We start from the raw sequence: 25,486 nt of genomic DNA, 5'->3' as shown, positions 1-25,486 counted from the left end.
CCTAGCATTAGCGATTTGGAAACCTGCCTAGACCAGTTTTCTCTAAATTTGTTCGAGTTGATCAATTTGAAACTCAAACAATATTTAGTACAGATTTTTATTACTAGAAATGGGAATGGGATCGGATACCCATTTCCTCGACCCGTGTATTACATCACATTAATCATGGAGTGCCTTTTTCGTGAACGAACAGCTAGCGTGCATGTGTCCCTGAGACTGTGAGTCTATGACAATCAATTGGTGGCCAGCAACAATCAGCTCTTGTTAGTTAACCTTCCCGCTGTTGGCCCTGATCTGGCCGGCGGTTCCGGTGAGCGGGCTGATGTTCCCCATCTTGATCATAGCGGTGACGAAGTCTGAGGCGAAGAGCGTCGGGTTGGTGCTGTACTGCTGCACCAGCGCGTCCTGCGAGCCGCCGTTGAAGAGCTCCTGGTCCGAGTGCAGCAGGCCCTTCTTCTTGACCAGGTTCCCGAAGTAGGCGTTGTCGAAGGTGAGCTGCGTCGTCGTGTCGAGCGGCGCGAGGTTGGTGTCGGTTGCGCCCGGCGTGGGCGAGCAGTTGCTCCTGAGCGTATTGGCGAACTGCTTGTTGATGTTGATGTCGTTGTAGATGTGGCTGCGGTAGTTCTTGCACTGCGCGAAGCCGATGCTGTACGCGCCGGAGAGCGCCGTCATGTCCGTCGCGCTCAGGCCCTTGTTGGCGAACCACTATGTCAGATTTTTACGCTAGGAACGGGAGCATTTTTATCGTAGAGGCGGCTAGGGTTGGGGGCGCCTCTACAGTGGGCGTTCTCGGACCCAGCAGCCCAGCCGCCCTTACAGATAGCACTGTAGGAGCGGCTGGTAACCTGAGTCGCCCCTACAGTTGGGGTTGATCTGTACGGGCGGCTCAATCACCAGCCGCCCCTGCAGTGCCCGTTTGTCTTTTTTAAAATTTTAAAATTTGAAAGGTTCAAATTTAGTTAAATGATAAGATAATCAAAATAAAAGTTGTAGATATTGATGAGTTGAACAACTTTTGTATTCATCACTTTTACATCTGAAATCATTTAGGGTTTTAAATTTTGGTTTGAACTTGTCAAATTTCAAATTTTAAAATGTGCAAAACATTGTCACATCCAAGTTTGATCAAACTTAAATGTTGAAGCATGATTTTAGAAACTTTTAGGAAAAAAAATCATCATGTTTGGAGTTAGTATGAGGGAGAACAACTAGTTACAAAGTTTACCCACAGATTAAAAAGAGAAATCACATTGTTCTAGATGATCCTTACATGATCATAGTGAACCGTATGATTTTTTTTTAATCTGTGGGTCAACTTTGTAACTAGTTTTTCTTCCTCGTACTAACTCCAAATCTGATGATTTTTTTCCTAAAATTTTCTAAAATCATTCTTTATCAATTTATTTTGTTGGTTTTGTCAATATATACATATGAAAAGTTTGAGCAATTTAAATTTTGAATTTCAAAAAAATACAACTCCAGACAAGATTTTGGTACCCCAAATGATTTTCAGCTGAAAAAGTGATAAATACCAAAGTTGAATAACTCATCAAGATCTACAACTTTTGTATTGGTCATTTATTCATATGACAAAGTGGTAATGACATTGTTCATAAATGTGACACATCTCTCATAAGGTTTTATAAACTATATGAGACATGTGTAAGATTAGTGAACAATGTGTACTAAGAATTTGTCAAATGAAGAAATGATCAAAATAAAAGTTGTAGATATTCATGAGTTAAACAACTTTGGTATTCATCACTTTTTATGTTGAAATCAATTTGGGTCTCAAATTTTGGTTCGAACTTGTCATTTTTCAAAATTTCAAATTTAAAAGGTTCAAATTTTATCAAATGACAAGATGACTAAAATAAAAGTTGTAGATATTCATGAGTTGAACAACTTTGGTATTCATCACTTTTTATGTTGAAATCAATTTGGGTCTCAAATTTTGGTTCGAACTTGTCGTTTTCAAATTTTCAAATTTGAAAGGTTCAAATTTTGTCAAATGACAAGATCACTAAAATAAAAATTGTAGATATTAATGAGTTGAACAACTTTAGTATTCATCACTTTTTATATTGAAATCATTTTGGGTCTCAAATTTTGGTTCGAACTTGTCATTTTTTTAAATTTCAAATTTAAAATGTTCAAATTTTGTCAAATGACAAGATGACCAGTAGCAGTTGTCAAGAACTACGTATATATCAGCACTGCAATAAATACATTTGGATAAAAAAAGTTAATCTGCATAGTTAAAGCATATATATAATTAATTAATTAATTAATTAATCTATAAATAATAATAATAATATTTATTTGTATAGTATGATATTATTATATTATTATTATATAAAGACCGACCTCTAATCCTGATGACTGTGCATTATTCATCTCTCGTTTTGCACACCCAGATTCTTATTCATCCATAGTGCACCTCCCCTTACCGTCCGATCGTCCCTCCAGGCATCTGATGCCCGCCACACCTGCTCCACGCTGCCCACCACGTCAGCCCCTCCCCCGCATTGCCGCCGCACCTAAAGAAGTAGAGACGCCACGACAACGCAGCATGAGAAAAAAAATTCCTGCCTCACCGTGGCGACGCCACCGAGAAACCCCGCCGCTGCTCCGAATCCGGCCGACGCACATTGTGGCCGCACCATCCCGCAGCAGCGCCGCCGCACCCCCCCTCCCCCCCGGGTTGCTGTGGCGCCGGCACTGGTCGCCACGACACCGGGATGCTGCTGCTCTGCCCTCTCCGCTTGCCTCGACTTGCCAACGCGCTTCGCCTCTCCCAGTAGGTTCGCTCCACCGCTCCCTCTTCCCCGCTCCAGCGGCCCGATGCTGTGCCGCGCCAGCACGGGAGGCCCGACGCGGGCAAACCCTAACGGCGTAGCCCGGGTGTCGGCGCACGCGATGAAGGCCGGGTCAACCTCTAATGGCGCAGCCCGGGCGTCGGCGCGCGCGATGCCTCCGATGCGACCAGATGCATGTATTGTTTACCTTAGATGGAGTTATGGTCTACAGTTCCCCTCATGTTGTACATTCTTCTTCGGATTTTCCTCCCGCTTTCATTAAATTATATGTGCTCATTTCCTGATGAAGAACACAAAAGGGAGATGATGCGTGTGTGCAAGCTGCTACCACGGTTGTCAAAAAAAACAGTGTTAGGCTTTTCGGTTTTGCTTCTTTGATCTATTCCATAATATTTGTTTCCACTTTGCCACAGCCAAACATGTTTCGATGAATATGTTACTTTTAAGGTTAAAAAATGCACATATATCATAGTCAAATTAGTTCTCTTCATTGATTGCATATGGTGTGTCTATATACATGTCCTCCAACAAGGATCACAGGATTCAGTTTTACACATTCTTAAACAAATTAACTTTATCGTAATGCTTACAGTTTTGCTTCATTTTCAGAGGTGTATGATCATCTAATAGCGTTGCAACTTGCCAAGGTAAATTATCTAGGTGCATTACAGATTCAATGTACTGCCATAATTTTGCTTACTGTTAATAAAAGTTGTTGCTCAGTTCATGTGATTCCTGTTGGTGTTAGCTTGAGTGCATCCCACATAATTCTGATAGGGTGTGCACTATATCATCCACCATGACTTCTTACCTTCTGCCAACGTCTTCCTACACGAGTTATCTTACATTGGGTTCACAGTTATGAGAACCTTCCTATATTGATGATACAAATTATGAGTTTAGGATACTTTGCTCGATTGTGTTCACTTGCTTAATGCCAGTAAGTGGAATTCAGTATGATGAAAATTAGATTCTATCCCAGACGAGATGAGATTGTAGTGGCGCTGTTGCTGCCTTTATTGATGCTTCCGTTTCCAGTTATGCCGGAAAATATGTCATCAGGAAATAATTCATCATTACATCATATTGGGGTCTCAATTATCTGATTCTCAAGTTATATTCAGTCCATCTTATGAAGTATGCCAAAATTTACAGAGTGCCTTTAATTTGGACTCATTAGTTTGGATAGGATTCTTCTATTTTTGAAGTACACTGCTGCTGCAAGAAAGTAAAATTCCTTTTCTTTTACTGAACATCATGTAGCCCTGCCATACATTGGGACACTGATAAGAGAAAGGTGCTACTACAGCTGGGTACACCTATGTTTCAGAGCAAATCCTTTTGTTTTATTTTGCCGATTCGCCACTATTCGTGCACTGCTACTTTGCACTTCTTTGTCAGATAATGTCACTACATGTGAATATCTGTCCACAATGCCTATGGACTCTGTGATGAGTCCAGTGCTTTGCACCATATCCACAGTGCCTATGGAACAATTATTAGTCAATACTGCTAAACATTTCAGGAGGCTTGTCTTTTTGTTTTCCTTTTCTGATTTTGATTTTTTTTTCTGGTTTTACTTTATGTTAGGCACCATATATGAGGAGCCACAAGCCGGGGGACAAGATCGCGACACTTTAGTAGCTAGTCTTGCCATATGGCAAGGTAAGGACCAGCAGCTATTTGCTTTGGGTGCTGATTATTATCTGTCATTACAGGAAGTACATTCCATCGCTGAAAACTGAAATCCGGCGTAGTATACTTTTCTGAAAGCATGTGTAGTAGTACTGTATGCTTTGGTTCAGATCTCAATAGCCCAAGTATAGATATTTTGACCAGACATGCACTAGTGTAAACAAAAGTGATTCCTAGTGATTTCTTCTATTACGGAATGCCACAAAACTTTAGATTTCAAACTCTTATTATCTATTCTGAACATGAATCATTTTCAGGGGGCAAACAATCTATATCTTTTCATTTGTCAGCATATTTTAATTTATAGCTACAGGTGTATATATGTTTTCACTACTAGGAACTTCTATGTTTGCTAATTATTGTTCTTTATCCAATAATTAAATACTATACGTAATTCTCATGTCTCACTATTCCATGGCCCAACAGCAGACATCAGACATCAGACATGTTGATTTGTAGGAAAGTTTGTATCCCAAATATTTGACAATGTTAAGTACAAATCCTCAAGGTGAGGGCTTTCATATGTAATGAATCTATCTCTGTTGAAATTGGTTTTCCCTGTAGCTGTCCTTGCATGATTGTTCTTAACAATTATTTGTCTCCATGGAGATTTCTTAGTAGTAGCAATATCTGCATGTGTAGTTGTGACTGCATCAAATGTACTGAATTTTCAGTATTGGCTAGAGCAAATGTTTGAACTTTATTATTCTAGTTGTATTTACTTGCTGTGATTTTGTGAAACCAGTGTCAAAATGTTTAGTGTGAATTGGTGTACTTTCTGAAAATGCTTAAATATATGTCAGAGTTGAGAAAAGATTGTTGTTACTTGATTTGAATTATATATATGGTCAGATTTGAAATTTTTTTTGCTGAAAAATCCACTGTAGGGGCGGTTCTTGATTGAACTGCCCTTACAAATACACACAGCAGGGGCGGCTGGTGATACAGCCGCCCTTACAGAAGTCCACTACAGAGGCGGCTGATATTACCAGCCACCCCTACAGAGGGCACTGTAGGGGCGGCTGAAAACACCAGCCGCCTCTATAGAGGGCACTGCAGGGGCGGTCAGGAAACCGCCTCTACAGAGGCACCCTCTGTAGGAACACCCTGAGAAGGACGGCTGGCGCAGGCGCCCCTACGGTTAAATTCTGTAGCAGTGTGTGCTTGTACATTTACAGACCCCATTCGTTGTGTACTCTGTACTCATATCATTAATAGTGATGGTGAACTGGTGATGGAGCTATATATCAGGGTTTCAGCTGCTGTTGACCACCCTACAGTTTGCCCTGATCTGGCCAGCGGTTCCGGTGAGCGGGCTGATGTTGCCCATCTTTATCATGGCAGCGGCGAAGTCTGATGCGAAGAGTGCCCGGTTGGAGCTGTACTGCCGCACCAGCGCGTCCTGGGAGCCGCCGTTGAAGAGCTCTTGTTCCGAGTGCAGCAGGCCGCGCTTGGCCAGCAGGTTGCGGTAGTAGGCGTTGTCGAAGACGAGCTGCGTCTGCACGTCGAGCGGCGCCAGGTTGGTGTCGCCGGTGCCCGGCACGGCGGGGCAGTTGCGCTGGCGCAGGGTGGCGAACGCCGCGTCGATGTCGGTGTCGTTGTAGATGTGGCCACGGAAGTTGTGGCACTGCGAGAAGCCGATGGTGTGCGCGCCGGACAGCGCCGTCAGGCGGCCCCCCGGGCCCTTGTTGCCGAATGCCGAGATGAGGGTGGCGAGGCCAGAGGCTGGCGACGGGAGGTCGCTGTTGGCCAGCGTCAGGCTCGCCGTCGTCGAGTCGCGCCGGCCGAGCGGCACCGCCCAACTTGGTCCTCCGAGCTGTGATGATGCAGAAGTGATGTACTAGTTAATAACTAGATTCATCTATCTACGTGTACCAACTACCAAGAGACATGTAGTACGACGTCACGTGTGTATCAAGAAGGTGCCGTCTCGCGCGGCGAGGGCGACGATGTCGGCGCAGGAGACAACGCCGGGGCAGATGAGCTCGACGTTGGCCTTGATCTGGTCGATGACCTCGAAGCCGCGGACGGAGTTGACGTTGGGGCCGGCGCCCTTCTCGCCGACGAAGCTGCCAACGTCGTCCAGAAGAATGGAGCCGTCGCAGCCCTGCAGGTAATAACAAATTAACTCCACTTCAGCACGCAAGGTTTTGGCACAAGTACGTAGCGTAGTAGTACAATACTAGTATATATATATGAACAGCCCGTACTTGGACAAAGCAGTCGTGGAAGAAGAGCCTGACGAGGGACGCGCCCATCCGACGCTCGGCGAGGAGGGCCTTGATCATGGTGGCCCGCACGATGAGCCCCAGCATCGGGCAGGTCGTCGCGTAGAAAGACGGCGAGAGCTGCCCGTGCGCCGCCGAAGCGTGCAGGAGGAACAAGCAGCAGCTGGCGAGCAAGCAGTGCCACGTCCGGAACGAAGCCATGGCTAAGGCTAACTCGATCAGATCGACCAGTCTAGCTAATCAAACTATCTTCAGGTACGTACGGTGATCTTCTTTGACAAAGAAATCACCAGCTCGATCAGACTAAACTAGCTTGCTTAACTGGTGGGGAGTGACATGATGTGAAATTTTTCGTATTTTAGTCTCTTTTGAAAACAATTTTTAGAAAAATACCAACGCCAAAACAATTTCTAAAAATAGACCATTTTTAGGCGTCTTAGCACATGACGCCGAGATATGAGGCTCGGCGTCGTGTCACTCCACGCCGAGGTACTGCCACGTCACGGGAGACCGGGGTCGTCGTCGACACGTTGGCGCGTGGGTCCGAGACGTCGGCGTCGTGTCAGCCGACGCCAAGTGCCCAACATCGGCGCGGTCGGACTGAGCGCCGAGCTCTGGCCCCATCCGGAGCGCGGCCCAGGCGGCCCAACAAAGAACGGTGGCCCAGAAGCTCGGCGTTGGGTCACTTAACGCCGAGACTCCAGACCTCGGCGCGGCCCGACTCAACGCCGAGGTCTGCACCCTTTAGGCCACGCCGAGGCCCCTTCTTCTTCTTCCCTCCCCTCCTCCATTCCCCCACGGCTCCCAAATCCCCCACGGCCCCCACGAAACTCTAACCTCCAAAATCGACCCCCGGTGCCCGGATCTCGTCTCCCGAAGCTTCCTCGAGGTAATGGTCCCTCCCCTCCTCCATTCTATCCGCGTAGATGTGCTTACATTGTCCCTAATCATTTGGAATCATGGTTGTTTGGTGATTTGGTATATTTGTGTTTGCATTTGCAAAATGTATGGCTTAGGATGATTGAGTGCATTGTTGTTTAACTGTTATATGTGATGAACATGTTAGGTTAGTTTGGTTTCTAGTTATTTTGGTCATTAGGGTTATTTGTTTATTGTAGGTGTCATTAGGGTTAGTTATTTGTTGGTCATTAGGGTTACTATGTATTTTATTAATTTGTTGGTCATTACATTTCAATTTGTTATGACCAAGGCGTTTTCTTCGTAACGTTAGGATGCCAAGGCGTGGTAAAGCTCGTATTCCAAGGTAATCCCAATGTTTATTCATTATCTGTGCAACAAATAGAAAACCCTAGGTTTAGGTTTGGTTCTCCGTTAATATGACTAAATTCTTTCAATTGTAGCTATGGTCGCCAGAGGGCAAATCCGTACGACCTAAAGCCTCTCCCTGAAGGTGTTCCTCGACCAATGTGCTTTTGTGGTGATCCTTGCAAGGTAGACATCTCTGAAGATGAGGAAACATATAGGCAGAGGTACTGGATGTGTCCCAATTATGCATGGGAACCTACAAAGCAACAACGCCGTGCATCGTTTGTGAGGAATTTTTATTTTGTTAATTAATTTTCTTGTGATATTAAGTATTGCTTATTTATTTGTTTTGTAACAATTTGTTTTTCTTGCAGACCGTTCCACCACTGTGTGACTTTGAGCAGTGGATTGACACTGAGATCAAGGAGTCGGACAAGCAGCGTCTAGAAGGCCTGAAGGAGTGGGATGCGGAGGTTAAGGAGAGGTTTGAGCAGAGACGCAGACTGGAGGCTATAGAAAAGGAGCATAAGGAAGAGGAGGAAAGGAGGCGTGTTGCTGCGTACCGGGCGGAGAGGGAGAAGAAGATTGAGCGTGTGCGCCGAGCGAAGGCAGCGATGGAGGAGAATCCCGATGCCGAGAGGAAGGGAAAGTGGCCTCGTTGCACTCAGTAGGTATTTGGTTCATTCACGAGCGATGTCGTGTAGCCCTGGACTTTTTTTACTATGTTGTAATGCACTCTGCTTTTATTTCAGATGAACTTATTCCCTGGACTTTTTTTATTATGTTGTAATGCACTATGATTTTATTTCAGATGGTCTTATGCCATGTACTTCGTTAACTATCCGAAGACTGTAGTGGTACTGTTTGTATCACTGAAAAGACTACTTGTGTTGTTGCAGTCACTGAAAGGGCTACAAGTACTGTTGCAGTCACTGAAAGGGCTACTAGTCTATTTGAAAACTCACTGAAAAGCCTAGATTCGTTTACTGTTGTATCTGTATACGCAATGAATTAATATCAGAGTGATGTACTGCATTTAGATGAAGTGACAAAACACAGGTGTAGCCTTTTCAGATGAAATGACCAGTCATGGTTGTAGGCTTTTCAGATGAAGCATCTAGCCTTTTCAGATTCAATAAATGAGTATGCACACATGTTTTTTGTCACGTAGCATTCATGGTGAACCTGCCTTCATCTCTATATATAGTGCTCCATGTCTTGCTCCACATCCACACAACTTGTTTTCTGGTTTAGTTTTAGCAAATGTCGAGCGGAGGTTCCTCGAGTGGAAAGGGTTTAGGTGGAGGGAGAGGAAAGGGGGTGAGGAAGGGACCTCCGATTGTGTGGGAGGGTTCTCTGGGTCCTGATTCTTTTGAAGAAGCAATAGAGGAATTTCCTTTGGAGAGGAAGAGTGACTTCACCCGTGAGAGACCTCTTAGATCATACGATAAGCGCATTGAAGATTGGCCAAAATGCCGCCACGGTTTGGATTGCGTTGTGCAGATGTACAACGACTGTGACGGTGGAGGCCGTCGTTTCTTCAGATGCCCGCGAGGATTTGTATTGCCTTTGAACTCTCTCCTTTTTTAGATTTGCATGTAGTTTCTAGTAGTACTTATTGGTAGATGGGTTTTCAGGATTCAAGCTGTCCAGATAACTGTGGCTTCACTAGATGGGTCGACCCTCCTCCTATCTATCCCCATCAACAGTACATCACATATCTACAGGGACGCATCTTTGACCTAGAGTATGGCCCTGGAAGTGGTAACAGGGACAAGTCGGACGACGACAACAGCAATGATGCAGAGGAGGCACTATGCAATAATCCGTACTACGAGTGCACGAACCATAAGAAGGACGGACCTCCTTCTCCACCGCCACCGCCACCGCCACCACCACCGCCTCCGTCAACTGGAGGATACTATGGGGAAGGCGCAACTCAGTTCAATATGTGGGAGCATTATTAGGACCAACATTTGTTAGTCAATCCGAATGTGGAATGCTTGTATGAGTTGTTCTTTTCAATCTCGTAAGGCATGCTAGGTTTAGTTTGCAACATGCCATTGTTAGTTTTTATGTGAGTGTGTTCCCTTTGTAATGTCTGTATCACTTGTTTCTTTCAATCCCCTAAGGCATGCTAGGTTTAGTTTGCGACATGCCATTGTTACTTTTGATGTGAGTGTAATCGTTGTGCCTCCGCTATTTCATAAATTGCAGTTTACCTACCTCTAAGTTTCATGTACTATGGTTGATTCCCAAACTGAAAAAAAGATTTGAGTCTCTCTAAAAATAGGGGATTGAAATCGAACCAACAATCGGTTTTTCCTGCAGGAACAAATATACAAACATAAATATAACTTGTCTACTCTTATTAGTATAACTCGTGTTAGTCGAAGAGGAATCGTTGAGAAAGATTTTTCATTTGAATCATGCAAATAGGATCGCAACATATACCAAATGGTTTGGGTCGGCGTTTACGTGTTGAGCTGAGGCTCGGCGTTGAGTCGGCCCACGCCGACCCTAGGGTTTGGGGTGTGTGAGGTGGGCTGAGGCTCGGCGTTGAGTTCGGCCCACGCCGACCCTAGGGTTTGGCGGCCGTGTGTGAGGTGGGCTGAGGCTCGGCGTTGAGTCGGCCCACGCTGACCCTAGGGTTTGGCGGCCGTGTGGTGGGCTGAGGCTCGGCGTTGAGTCGTCCCACGCCGACCCTAGGGTTTGGCTCGGCCTTCTGCGAGTTGGGCTGAGGCTAGGCGTCGAGGCGGCCCACGCCAACCCTAGGGTTTGGCAACGGCCGTGGCCCGGTTTGGGCCGAAACCTCGGCGCTTAGTCGTAACACGCCGAGCTTGGGCACCTCGGCGCTTCGATGCAAGGGTTTCCAGTAAGTACCAGGGGTCGGCGTGAAATGACTAAACGCCGAGCTTGGGCACCTCGGCGCTTCGATGAAATGCTTTCCAGTACGTACCAGGGGTCGGCGTCAAATGACTAAACGCCGAGCCCCTGGGTTCACCAATATATCATCTCTTCTTTGCGTGCTTCGTCCCCTTTGCGTCCCCTTCGCTAGCTCCCTCGACTCTCCTAACATGTCACCGTGGATCCAACAGAGGTTGATCGTAACATGGAGGATGGGGATGATGACACCCCTTCTTCCTTGTGAGTTGCGACGGAGGCCCTTAATAGCTGGAAACATGAAACATGGCGACGTTCCACACATTCACATAACACATGACCACACCGACAGACACATTCATTCAACATCCGTACATACAAAAGGTCCAACACATTAAGCATCCAACATAGTCCAACACATTCAACATCCAACATAGTCCATACATATGCTTCATCAATCAACAAACATAGTCCAAACATAGTACAAGGTCCAATGCATACATAGTCCATGCACAAAATAAAGCATATGAAGTCTTTGGATCTTTTATCGCTCCTTGTACCTTAACGTGGACGGCGAGCGTAACGCTTTCCCCTCCCAAACGGATAGGTACCTGGAGTGTACCTGTCCACTGGTCTGAGCGTCCTATGTGGACGTCCAGAACCGGAGGGGCCTTGAGTTCCTTGGGGTGCATCTCCAAGCTAGGGACATGCCAATCTCATCATACTCATGATCATACTCTCCCTGTCCTTCATCAACTTCATCATCATAATGACCATGTCCTTGACCACCCTCTGCAGTAGTTGCTGCACCATGTGAAGAAGAAGTCCTGCCACCATGTGCACCATGTGAAGATGAAGTCCCTCCAACATGTGTAGTAGAAGGTCCAGCACCAAGCTGTTGTGGGACTGCCACATCCGGGGAACGTCTACATCCAAGGCGTGCAGCTACCTTTCGTAGGCGATGCATGGCACGCTGCATTTTGAAAGCACTATTAGTAAGTGGGGTTGGTCGCAAAACTATATAAAGATGTAACATCAACTGAATGAGAGAAGACTACCTGAATGTGCTGTCGTAACATGGAGGCCTCATCAGGATCGCCCACAGGAATCATCAATGCCCTTCCTTGGTCGGCCACTGTCCTCATTATCTCCATGCTCTATGCAACAAAAACAATAATTTAAGTCTCTATCACAGTAAAGACCTTCAGAGATTGAAATAGTTGTATCACTTACAGCTCTGGCTAACGCAGGGGCGATCTCAACTTGCCTGCCTTCTCGGGTAGCTTGGTCATATGGGTTGTTGCCCTCATCCTCGCTCGCAATGTCAGCAATGTCTTGCTCCGTCCAAGCGGGCCTCAATTGAAGCCTTGTTCAGTTGACCAAACCAAACAAGGTAATCATGGAATGCCTTGTCACGATGGACGGCGTGGATGCCCATGTTGTTCTGCTCCATCAACATCCACTCATCAATGTAGCGCTGGTGCTCCAGCTGCCAGTTGGTGATCTTCTTATTTTTTTGTCTGTTGAACCTGCAAATTTTACACCAAATCGGCAATATGAAGGCCTACTCAATGATTCTTTCATGTGAAACGAACAAAATATTGTATGTTACGTACTTGTGGAGCTGCCAACCGGTGGAGAAATCATCGGGCGGAGAAGGCTGCAGCCTACCAAACTGCCGTGCTACACGGTGAGGGAGATGGTACTCAACTGCATAGAAACAAATAAGGGGGGTCCTCATCGTCCAGACGTCCTCGTCTGCCATGCACAAGGCGCTCAAGTTGAGATCCGTTACTTGCCTCCGCCGATATGGGCTCCATTGAACCTGTACACAACGTCGTCATCAACTAGTCGACGCTCAATTTGTGCACATATCCTCGATTAGGGCAAAAGGGTGGGAAACTTACATGCTGTGGCAAAAGGGTGTCCAGCTCGTTGGTGAAGCTGATGTACGCGTGGCGTGACACGTGGTATGTTCCGTGGGCTCGCTCGTAGAGGTGTGCCACGGTAGGGGCGACAACTGCGTCTCCTTGAGGAAACCAAGGTTGTGGGGGATCAAGCTGATGCGGTCTCCCAACTGGAAGCCTCTCCCACATCCAAATCTGCAAAAAAAGAGTGGAAACATGAATGTTAATCACTTTTGTTAAGAAAAAACATTGAATTGTAGTGGTAACTTGTACAACTTTGCTTTATTACCTGCAACAGTGTGATGCAGCCTGACATTGTAGCGTGCGCGCCTCCAGGACGGCGGCAAGCCTCGCAAAGCTGACGGTACAGGAAGGCAAGTATAGCCGAGCCCCAACTCCTATTGCCGGCATCCTCCCAGTTCAAAAGGCACGGGATGTACATCCAGGACGCCGTGTCTCCAGTGCCGTCAGGGAAGAGAACCGTACCTAACATGTGGAGGACGTAGGCCCGACAGTAGTATGTCACGGTCTCGGCGTCTACGTTGGGTGGGCACTCCCGAAACTGCTGACGAAGCCACCTCAGGGACACCCCACTGCTGCGCCGTTTCTTGCCAGCCTCAACTGCCGCTAGGGGCCGTCCCAAGAAGTGCTCAACCCGCTGCTGCCATCCTTCAGACTCCGTGTCTCCTGTCACTGGGAATCCTCGGATTTTGACTCCAAGGATCATGGCAACGTCCTCGAGAGTGACCGTCATCTCCCCGCATGGTAGGTGAAAGCTGTGTGTCTCCGGACGCCACCGATCTATCAACGCCGTCAGCGCCGCTGGGTTGAAAGGTGGCGTGCCTCGACGACAAACACGAGCAACGGTAGCAAGGTTCGCCAGCTTCAGGAGGGGCATGTACCTCTCGTCGTAGACCATGGTCGTAGAGGCCTCATGTGTCATTGGCCTCAGCACATTCAAAACCTGCAAAAAAAACAAGCATGAAAAAGTATTAGTTCATGTCACTTTATAAAGAGCATGGACTATAGAGCAAAACATGAACAATGCAGTGTTTTCATACGAATTGTTGAATATACCTCTCCGTTCTCGATCCTCCGAGCCCGGTGGTGCTCATCGAACCTTGGATCAAGAAGGGGGAACCGATCCATCCTGCAACATAAGCAATGCCAAACCATTAGTAACATAAAAATAAAAAAAACAAAAGTAAACCAATGTACCATTACACAAAGCAATTCTAGTAGCTAGCTTGATGGATACCTGTTGTCTAAGTAGTTCAGGACATTTTCTCTTATTGTGGCCCGGCTTATGGCAACCAGAGCAACGGCTCTTTTGGGTGTCCTCTACAAAATGTCTCCCAACCTTACTCGTGGTTGATCTACCTTTCGTGGCTCGGTCCATGTCCATCCTGAACCGCTTCCGCCGCCTAGGTCCTCTACTCTTCCAGAGTAAACCAAGATCAGCCACATACTTGGGGCCATCATAAGTAGGCCATTGACTCTCGTCAAGAAATGGCTCGAACTGAGGATTCCAGGTGCTCATTAGGTTCCTCAAAGAGAACTCCGCGGCCATACGGGGAGGGACCTCAGGGTCAACACGTCTAAGGCGACAGGCTGTAATCATGTGGGAGCAAGGCCTATGGTATATGATCGGTTTTCCACACGTACACTTGTTCTCATTGATCACTACTTTATGTTTTCGAGCACCCCGGTCTTCACCACCAATGTTAGTTCCGCCACCCTCTAGAATCTCATATCCATGGTTGATCGGATCGAAACATGAACCCGTCTGTCGTTTAGACTTTTTCTTTGAGAAAGCTAGTTCCTGAGATGCTAAAAGTGGCCAAGCTTTGCCTGCTGTCCATAGAGACCTCGCATGCTTCTTCCTCGAAACGAACCAAGAATTCAACTTGTAGAAGGTGAATGAGGCAATAGCAGTCACAGGCAGACCACGACAACCTCTTAGAAGGCTGTTGAACATCTCTGCCATGTTACTAGTCATGAAGCCCCATCTCCAACCACCCGTGTCATATGCAAGTGACCACTTATCCTTCGACGCCATCAACTCGCTCAAGAATTGCCTGCCATCAACATTTGTGGCTAACTTCAGGGCATCTAACTTGTCTTTGAATAATTGAACCTCTTGCTGCCTGCAAACCTCCTCAAATAATTTGAAGTTGTCCTTTGTGTGATCACGCCTTATAAGATTCTGAGCAAGGTGTCTGGTGCACCACCGGTGATGTATTTGGCCGTAACCAGGAATCTCTTGTTCTACGGCATTCAGAATGCCAGCATGCCTATCGGATATCACACAAACATCACGTCCCAGACCAATTACCACTTGTCTTACTAGCCTGAGAAACCAACACCAACTATCCGTGTCCTCCTTCCGAACAATCGCAAAGGCCAATGGCACAAGCTGGTCCTCTGCATCTGTCCCAATACAAATAAGCATTGTGCCTTCAAATTTCCCTGTAAGAAAGGTCCCGTCAATTGAGACGACGGGCCTGCAATGCTTGAATGCTTCGATGCTCTGCCCGAACGCCCAAAACGCCCTTCCAAATACCTGGCTACCATTCCTTGTTTCACCCTCCTTAGGTAAATACTCGAAGTGCATCCCAGGATTTACGGCCCTCATTGCGTTCAACATTACAGGGAGGCGCTCATAAGCTTCTTCCCAATTTCCAAATATTATTTCCAGTGCACGCTGCTTTGCCCTCCATGCTTTCCCATACTTGACATAGTAATTATACCGTTGGAAGATGATCTCAACCAACGCAGACACCGTAATGGTTGGCATATGCTTCACCACGGGGCATAATTGCCTTGCAATGAACCTAGAATTGAGCTGCAGATGGTTCTCTTCTGCCTCAGCAGTGGCACAAACATGTGGTTGCTTCACTGAGGTAATCTTCCATTTGCCTGCCTTCGTCTTCCTAGCACATACTCTCCAACCACACTGTTGTTCTTCACAAGCAACAGTGTACCTCTTCTCCTTGAATGAATTGATGACCCTAAAAGGTCGGTTGTGTACAATGGAGTACTCTTGCAACCATGATTTCAACTCATCCATGGTAGCAAACAATATGCCCTTCCGTATGATGAGGCAACCGCTAACATCAGGCACAGTTGTATCACTTGGCCCACCATCAGCTACTGCCCTATGACCATGGCTAAGGTCCTCGAAATCACCAACTAGTGGATCTCTCCAAGGCAAGACCCTAGACAATATCTCTATTTCCCTTAAATTCAGACGACCAACAGGGCGATCGTCATCAGAGTCTTCGGCTATCTCCTCTACGAAGGACTCATCATCTCCAGCTATCTCCATGTCAAAACGGTTCGTAGCCCTAGCATCACCAAAGTCTTCTTCACTACTAAGATCATCTTCGTCGCTAAGCTCATCCTCAATAGAAAAGTCTCCGCTAGCAGTCGTCCAAACCTTCTTCTGCATCAACAATTACATAATCATCATCCTCTTCATCACTATCATGATTGCCCTCACCATCGGCAACCGGATTCTCTTCCTCATCTCCACCGTAGCCTAGTTGTGTGACAAGTATTTCTTCTTCAGGCAAAGGACCATAACCTATGTGAGCGGGGGAAGATGGCCATGCTTCGAAGTTATCATTTCCTAAGCCGGACTCCTTACTTACTACTAAATCCAAAGATCGCACTTCTGAGGCCAATACAACTGCCTTGTAATCATTCCATTCAGACTCGTTTGTAATTTTGAGCAACCGCTTGATCCGAGGACCCTTCGACGACCCAACATCTATGACACCTTCAAACTGAACATGCACGTCTCCTTCATTCTAGCCTAACTTAACCTTCACTCGCTCCACTAACTGGGTCAAAGATGGTGTTTCAGAAAAAATCAACAACTCCTCACACATGTCCAGAAATTCCAAACTATCATCTCTTGTCCTAACAATACGGCCTCCATGATGCAACCTCACTAATTTATCCATCTACAGCCATCACACAACAAGTAGTGTAACATATGAATATATTTCAATCCAATAAGTAGAAACTAAAATATATCATTTCATCGTTTTTCAACCCCAACAACATAATCATTTCTAGTCATAACAAATTGAAATGTAATGACCAACAAATTAATAAAATACATAGTAACCCTAATGACCAACAAATAACTAACCCTAATGACACCTACAATAAACAAATAACCCTAATGACCAAAATAACTAGAAACCAAACTAACCTAACATGTTCATCACATATAACAGTTAAACAACAATGCACTCAATCATCCTAAGCCATACATTTTGCAAATGCAAACACAAATATACCAAATCACCAAACAACCATGATTCCAAATGATTAGGGACAATGTAAGCACATCTACGCGGATAGAATGGAGGAGGGGAGGGACCATTACCTCGAGGAACCTTCGGGAGCCGAGATCGTGGCACCGGGGGTCGATTTTGGGGGTTAGGGTTTGGTGGCGGCGCGGGGGAGAAGAGAAAGAGGGAGGCCGGCGGTTTCAGAATGAAGGGAGGAAGAAGAAGGGGCCTCGGCGCGGCCTAAAGGGTCCAGGCCTCGGCGTTGAGTCGGGTCACGCCGAGGTCTGGAGGCTCGGCGTTAAGTGACCCAACGCCGAGCTTCTGGGCCACCGTTCTTTGATGGGCCGCCTGGGCCGCGCTCCGGATGGGGCCAGAGCTCGGCGCTCAGTCCGACCGCGCCGATGTTGGGTACTTGGCGTCGGCTGACACGACGCCGACGTCTCGGACCCACGCGCCAACGTGTCGACGACGACCCCGGTCTCCCGTGACGTGGCAGTACCTCGGCGTGGAGTGACACGACGCCGAGCCTCATATCTCGGCGTCATGTGCTAAGACGCCTAAAAATGGTCTATTTTTAGAAATTGTTTTGGACGTTGGTATTTTTCTAAAAATTATTTTCAAAAGAGACTAAAATACGAAAATTTCACTGACATGATCGAGCTGCCTATTTATAGGGGCGTTGGCAGTTGCATGCATGCAAAAGCGTGGCCCTCCGATCCACGCCGCAACTGGAGTCAAATTAAGTTAAGCCGCTGGAGGCTGTGGCTGTGGAAAATTGGGAGGGAGTTCTTCGTTCGGCCTTTCTCTCGTGGTCGACAACAGTGGGAGGCTTGTAGTGTCGTTTGTACATTCCTCCCCTCGATCAGTGTGCTCGCAAACAAAGAGCATGTCATGCTTGGACATGATTTTAGTTGAAGTGTAGCTTGTCGTTACGAGTAGAGATCGCACTCAGACAGCTGTTTTGAATTAAGTTTGACGCGCGTCGTCTCGTCACTGCAGGGATGCATACAGGAGGAAAGGTATGCCTGCTGACTGCTGTGTGTGAACTAGTTTTTAATGTTATTTTACCAGTGAGCATGCGTGCATGGAGCTTTCGTGTTTGTTCCACTATTTAATTTGATGGTGACACACGAGAGGGATATATATAAAGGATGTGTAATGTGCCATATATATGTACTTATATTATTAGCTGTGTAATCAAGTCATGATAGCATCGAATTGAAGCAAAGCGAGTGAAAGCTGATACTGGTTTGAGGTGGTGTGTAAGTACATAACTGAAAGTGGCTCTCCATGATGCATACTGATTATTATCAGCCGACAGTTTTTGAGGCAGACACCGTCGAAAGGGGATCGGATATATAACTCCATGTGAAAAATCTGATATCCGAGAATGATTTTTTTTTGTCCAATCTTGTGGTCGTTGCCAGGTTATATCCTTGTATTGAATGTTGGAGCAAGGAGATAATGTAATTAATATATCTGTCGAATATCGGATATCCATGAGTAAAATCAGATATATCTAACATTTGCATATAATAATCAAGCATATTGATATCGTGCCCTCATGCATGACCTTGACGTGGTTGCCGGCCACTTTATTCACACCCGAAATGAGTACAATCGCAGCCAAACCCTAGGCAGTCAAAAACTTCTCGTGGCCTCTCCGCCTCTAGCTCCCTAGGCCGGCAGGCGGCGGTCCCAGGCCTCCCCCGCTCGTCTTCTCCTCAAGGCATGGCTATACGACAGCGGCGGCGCGTGAGATGGTGTTCACTCGAGGCACGGCTGCGACGGCGCAGCAGCGACGACGAGGACGCGGGGCGCAGCGGGGACGAGGAGTAGCTCGACGACAGCGACAAGGCTCGAGGCGGGGCGCGCCGAGCTCCTCGGCTCCTCCCTTGCAGACATGGGCCGTCACGGGCACAGTGGGTCGCCGTCAGTGGCGGAGCCAGCTTTTACTCAAGACTAGGCCTCTAAGAAGCTAAGAATATTGTACGGTACACATGATGAGCTGAAAAAAAAAAATACATACTGTCTAGTGATGTGGTGCATTCGCCTCTTCCATCGCCTCGTCGAGATCTGCATATAAATAAGATCAAAATATAGATGAAAAGGTCGTAAAAAGATTAATTGTTAAACATACATTTATAATCTGAATGTAGCATACCATTATAACGAACTGTACTAGGTAACTTCTTCAAACGAGACTTCAATTCTTGAAAATGTTGTAAAATATCATCATCGGGTATGCTTCTCGCTCAATATAACAAACCATCTGATGATTCAACCATTCATCACCCATCTTATTTGACAAGTCAGTCTTAATAATTTTCATAGCTGAGAAGGCCCTTTCCACTGTGGCAGTTGCAACCGGTAAAATCAAGGCCAACTCAATAAGACGATAAACTAATGGAAATATTGTGTGCCTATCAGTTTCGACCATCTTCGTAGCAAGAACACCAAGATCACAACAATTAGAGAAAGAAGGATCAGCTCTCACATCATCAATGAAATAATCAAGTTGTGCCCGAAGTTTGCGACACTCATATTCGGAGAAGTCAAGATCATATATCTCAGCAAGTTGAACCAATTTTTCACTGTCATAATTGGCAAAGGAATTCTTTGGATCTAGACAGGCAATGCATCTTAATAACTGAGTAGACCTTTCAGCAAAACGATTGTTGAATTCCACAATAACTTTGTCATGCACTACATTAAATATTTTATTTTTGAAGTGATGGTAGTAGGTTACCTTCTGTCCTCCACGACCCCTTGCACGGCCCCTAATAGTTACTGTATCTTCCATATTTGGGACAATAACATTATTACTGACACAGAATTTATTTACCTCCTCAAGTAGGTCCTCCCAAACATTCTCCCTTTTATCATTAATTTTCTGCAATGTGATCCCAATCAAACTTACAGCCCGAACAATGTTCTGATCATTTCTTTGAAGCACTGTGATAAATCATTAGTTGTGCCTAGTAATCTGATCATGAGATGCAATATAAGCACAAACTTAAAATTCTCCAACTGTTTCAACAAACCTGAAGCTGTTGTTCTCTTATCTCCAATGCCATCCTCGGCAATATTCTCCAATACCTCTAGGACCGAAACCCATATGGTGTCAAGACGACACAAGGTTTTGTGATCTGAGTCCCATTGTGTATCCCCTGCCCATGCTAGGTTAGTTTTTTTCCCCCTCTTCCACTAAAAGGTGTACCACCCTCCTGTTGGCCCGATTGGATCTCAGATTCAAATCTGGAACTAACAGAGGGCAGCTAGGCCCTTGGCCGCTTGGATTGAATGAAAAATGCAATGGCCTATTTTTACAATGACACTCCCTTGCCCTTTATAGGCAAAGGGGACTCTCACTTGCTACAGCATATTCCAACCACTAAAGTGGATGTTGAGCATATTCCTACACTAGCCTTGGAAGCCAAGGAAAAGTAAAAAGTGCAGAAAAAGTAAGATACAAGTGCTTTAGCGCGCACTAGGCTTATCTATCACCTCCAACTGATCTACAATGTGGTCATGGTGTTGTTGGGCTAATGGATCTCTCCACTTACATGAACCATTGATGGTGTTGACAATCATAGCAGTGATATTTAAAAAATCAAATACCGAAGAACAACACTTCGCAACCGAGACAACCACAAATTGCAAAGCAATGTATATAGAAAGCATGTGGATTCTCATCCAATATCCGTCTTTGCAACCCATGGAACTCTCCTCTCATGTTAGATGCTCCATCATACCCTTGACCTCGCAATCTAGACATAGACAAACCATGGAGAGCAGACATACCATCTAAAGCTTCCTTTAGAGCAGCTGAAGTTGTGTCGGCAACCGATTTGACCCCAATAAATCTCTCTATCACTTTCCCTCATGAATTCACAAACCTATATGAACCAAGAAGGATACTTAGTAATTTAATAGCAATGTAAATCGAGAAACTAAATGTTCAGTAAGATACAAACCTCACTATCATAGCCATTTGTTCCTTAATAGATACATCCCTTGCCTCATCAACAAGAATAGCAAAGCGCTTATCCCCAATGTCGTCAACAATTGCCTTCACAGTTAGGCCTCCCCAAGCTTTGCACAGGTCTTTTTGGATTGTATGTGATGTCATTGTATGGTTCTTAGCAGCAGTATTGAGTAACTGTGCAGCACTTTCATCCCTTTTCTTATACCAATCTAGCATATCTAGAAAGTTTCCCTTGTTTCTTGATGCAGAGGACTCATCATGACCACGAAATGCATCTGCTTGCAACAAAAGAAATCTTACAACTCCCAAAATAATGACCAAACAACCTTTATACTCTTGTTCCTCCTTCTTGCTTCCCCTAGCCATTGCATGTGTCACACTTTGTCGCTGATTTTTGTAAGACTCATAATCCTTTCTTGCCTTATTGTGAGCAACAGAATTAGCATGATCATCAAATAATTTTGGTCCATCCTTCCAATTAGTGAACCCATTTTTTGAAAAGGATTCACTACCATAGTTTTCGACTGTTAAAGGTTTAAAAAGGTAAGAATAGAAGAAAAAAGCAGCATCCTTAGAAACACTATATTTCAACCAAGCACGATTTGTGAACCACTTATCAATGAACCTCCTATTCTTGCCAGATATCTTCCTTATCGGATAGTTATGACCTTTTGGTTGGCATGGACCTAACAAGACATACTCTCTTTTTGCATCATCTCGAATGTTTGGATGCATTTGCTCAATTGGTTTCCGAAGTCTAGGATCTGCAATAATGTCGAATTTTTTACTTTTTAGTCCTTTTTTGAAAGTTTCTCACAAATAGATCCCTAGCGGAAAGAATTCAGAAAATGGACCCTTAGCTCGGCGCCATCGATGCTGGTGCCGAGCTAACACGTCTCGGTGCCATCGTCCCTAGCGCCGAGATGGCAGGCAGCTCGGCGCCGTAGACGCTGGCGCCGAGCTTGGCGCCCTGTATGCCCCGCGCCCGCGCCCCAAGCGATGGTGAAGTGCAGCAAGCGTCTGTGGGACCAGGGTGGTCGGCTGGTCGCGTGGTCAGCATGCATGTCTCGCTCGGCGGAAGTGCATGCATCTGCGATGACAGCAGGTGTGCATGCTGTCATGCTCCACGCCACTGATCCTGAAGTAGAGCATACTCTATAACAAGCAATTAATGATAAGAAAAATATTTATATTAGTATTCTGTAAAAAATATTAACACAATAGAGATCAAATTTCTCTTTCATTAGAAAGATGATTCAAAATAATGACCTAGTTTATAACTAAACTATACACCTCTGATATCTTTTATAAACTATCCATGTCTACCTTTTTAAAAGATGCTGTATATTAGCCCCCGTCCATTTAGAATGCCCATATATGCCATTATGATAATAATATAAAGTAAGGTTGATTCAAAGGTGTCTATCTTCGTTGTTATACAAAAATAAAAAAAAAAGTATCTCTCAAATCTGCATGCAAATACTAATCTAATATATATAAAGTATGATATATATCTTTCTAAATTGCAGACTTCTACGCTCCTACTAAGAAAATTAAGCATATGTTATGTTCCATCGTCAAGTAAACATGTATATATTTGAATAAATATTTATTTTAAGAGCTTATCAAGCATGGAAAATGGTCCCTCAATGAAAGCACATAGCAATTAGCCTACCTATTAAGCCCACCTATTTAGATACACTAGGATTAATTTTAGCTAATTTTTAGGGTCTGTCTACATAATTTTTTTTAAATTTTAACACTTTTTGGAAACTAATTTTAAATCTAACACGGTCGGGTTTTTTTAACTAACACTTTTGGCCGCGTCTATTGCGCGGGCAGACGTGGCTGGCTGGCGTGGGCGGACGCGGCCGCGGCGGCTGGCGTGCTCGGCGGCGGGCTGGCACGGGCAGACGCGGGCCCTGCGGCCAGGCGGCCTTGCTGCACTGCTCGGGCAACGGCGGATGCTCGACCACTGGCGGACGCGAGCCGCGGCGGGGGTTTTATTCGGCCACTAAGCAGTAAAATATAGTCTAACAAGACGTAACGTGCCCCTGCTAAATGAATAAATTTGCTTGCATGGGTTCAGAGTGGATAGCGTGTGGTCCAGCTTAGTTTTCAAAGGAATCTTCATGGGGCGTGGAGCACGAGGTGAGCGGCCTTGTAGCATGCACCTGTAGCAGCGACAGCATGCACACCTGCTGTCATCGCAGATGCATGCACTTCCGCCGAGCGAGCCACGCATGCTGACCACGCGACCAACCGACCACCCTGGTCCCACAGACGCTTGCTGCACTTCGCCATCGCTTGGGGCGCGGGCGCAGGGCGTACAGGGCGCCAAGCTCGTCTACGGCGCCGAGCTCGGCCCCAGCGTCTACGGCGCCGAGCTGCCTGTCATCTCGGTGCCAGGGACGCTGGCACCGAGACATGTTAGCTCGGCGCCAGCATCGATGGCGCCGAGCTAAGGGTTTATTTTCTGAATTCCTTCTGTCAGGGGTATATTTGTGAGAACTCTAAACAAAATGGCTAAAAAATAAAAAATTCGAGCAATAATGTCATCAGGAGCAAGGACATGATCGGAATTTTGCTCAATAGCAGCATCTTGTGCAACACTAGCTTCAGTTCCGACTGTTGCTTGTTCTGTACCTAAAGATGGAGCATCTTGTGCAGTCCCCTGATCTTGTGCAACACTAGCATCTTGGGGTTTGGGTTGTTTCTCTATCTGTCAGGGTGTTTGGTTCTTTAGTCGCTCCTAAAATTCATGTCACATCGAATATTTAAATACTAATAAGGAGCATTAAATATAGATTAATTACAAACTCAATTACATAGATGGAGGTTAATTTTCGAAACGAATTTTTTAAGTCTAATTAATCTGTTATTAGCACATGTTTACTGTAGCACCACGTTGTCAAATCATAGACTAATTAGGCTTAAAAGATTCGTCTCGTAAATTAGTTGCAAGTTATGCAATTAATTTCGTAATTAGTCTATATTTAATACTCCATGTATATGTCTAAACATTCACTGTGACAGAAATTTTAAGAGTTCATGCAGTAAAGGCCCGGAAGATGGAGCTGAAGGTGGGACTTGAGTTGTCTCTTCATACGGAGCAACACGCTGAGGAGCAGGGGTGAAATATGATTGCAACGTCCTTGGCCACTTCATCGTGGAGATACTGTAAATCGGTAAATCCAATGCGAATCATTGAATCACCTCCGTACTTGCAGTGTGGGAGGTCCCACTCCCAGCTGTCTGCATGTGCAGGGGTCGACGTCATGCCCTGCGAGCACTATTCTGCGTTTCTCCAACCCGGTCGTAATCTCGTACAGTAATAACGAACGACAGGATATAAACGCCGGTAGGCAGGCAGTCGTGTTTAGTTTGATGTACTTCGTCTCTTTCCGGTCTACGAGCACTGAGTGCAGTAGTTAACTGTTGCGTCCACGGAGGTGGCTCTCGTTCCAGCTTGAGCCTTGAGAACATGTCCGATAGTTAGCGCTGAAAGTTGATGCTCAGTTATCTGTTTTGTCTGAATTTATATCTGATCAAAACTTGAATATAAATATAGGTATTCGTGTCTTTTTTATATGGACACTAAACCCGATGTGTCCAAATCCATTTTTTCACAACTTTTTTTTCCTGTCCATCCGTATTTAAAATAATCATGGAATATTGTATTGTTATCCGCATCCGTGAGAATATGGACACAGTAAAATTGTTTAAAAGTTATTTTATGATGAGTAGTGATATTAGCTAGTTTTAGAGTTTCTAGTGATGTATCCATTGAAACTATTTAAAAGCTATCCATGTGGCAAATGATTAATAATGACTGATAATATAAAAAATATTATTCAAAAGGAAATATTAAGTTAAATTTAATATTGTTGCGATTTAGTTTAAATCTTATATATGTGTTGCTATAAATGAATTTTTATATACGACTGTATTAATTTATTTATAGATTTTTTTACTTCCATATATTTGATGTGCTAAATCCACGGTTATAAATAGCCGCTATAGCTTTTTTCGTATGGTCTACATTGCAAATTGTTCGACTGCTACAACTAACGATGCTTTAGTTCTGCTAATACCACTATTTGGCTTAGCTGTGAAATATTTTTAACACCACTAATCTTGACTGATGTAGATATTCGTTCTTAGTCTAAAAGACTATAATCTATGTCACTCTGTTAGATTATTTACTTAATAAATGATGTAATAAACCAATGGATAATTATTAAGCCATTGGTCATTGAATATTTATAATGAATAGGAATGTTGATTGTAGCAGTGAATATGTTGATTGATATGTGGTGAATGTCAAGTAATGGATGTGGAGGCATGTTCTACTAGAGCATGTACATGTATTTGAGTATTTGTATGCACATAGTTT

The 25,486-nt window shown here is 45.1% G+C and overlaps 1 protein-coding gene and 1 long non-coding RNA gene across 2 annotated transcripts; both read right to left on the bottom strand.

The window, feature by feature from the left end:
• Positions 1–264: 264 nt before the first annotated feature.
• On the bottom strand, positions 265–8,137 carry LOC136463154 (peroxidase 70-like). Its single transcript, XM_066462178.1, has 4 exons — positions 6,725–8,137; positions 6,431–6,621; positions 6,214–6,331; positions 265–705 (listed from the first exon to the last, which is right to left on the bottom strand). Exons 1-4 carry the CDS (start codon positions 6,941–6,943, stop codon positions 265–267), a joined length of 969 nt encoding a protein of 322 aa, XP_066318275.1. The 5' UTR covers positions 6,944–8,137.
• A 3,635-nt stretch (positions 8,138–11,772) lies between these two features.
• LOC136463153 (uncharacterized) lies at positions 11,773–12,259 on the bottom strand. The gene is made up of 3 exons (XR_010760923.1): positions 12,125–12,259; positions 11,950–12,048; positions 11,773–11,864 (listed from the first exon to the last, which is right to left on the bottom strand). It is a non-coding gene; the product is annotated as an uncharacterized lncRNA (long non-coding RNA).
• Positions 12,260–25,486: the final 13,227 nt, after the last annotated feature.

The sequence above is a fragment of the Miscanthus floridulus genome, chromosome 7 (assembly GCF_019320115.1).
Source record: "Miscanthus floridulus cultivar M001 chromosome 7, ASM1932011v1, whole genome shotgun sequence".
Taxonomy (NCBI): domain Eukaryota; kingdom Viridiplantae; phylum Streptophyta; class Magnoliopsida; order Poales; family Poaceae; genus Miscanthus; species Miscanthus floridulus.
This window is presented reverse-complemented; position numbering and strand designations above follow the sequence as displayed.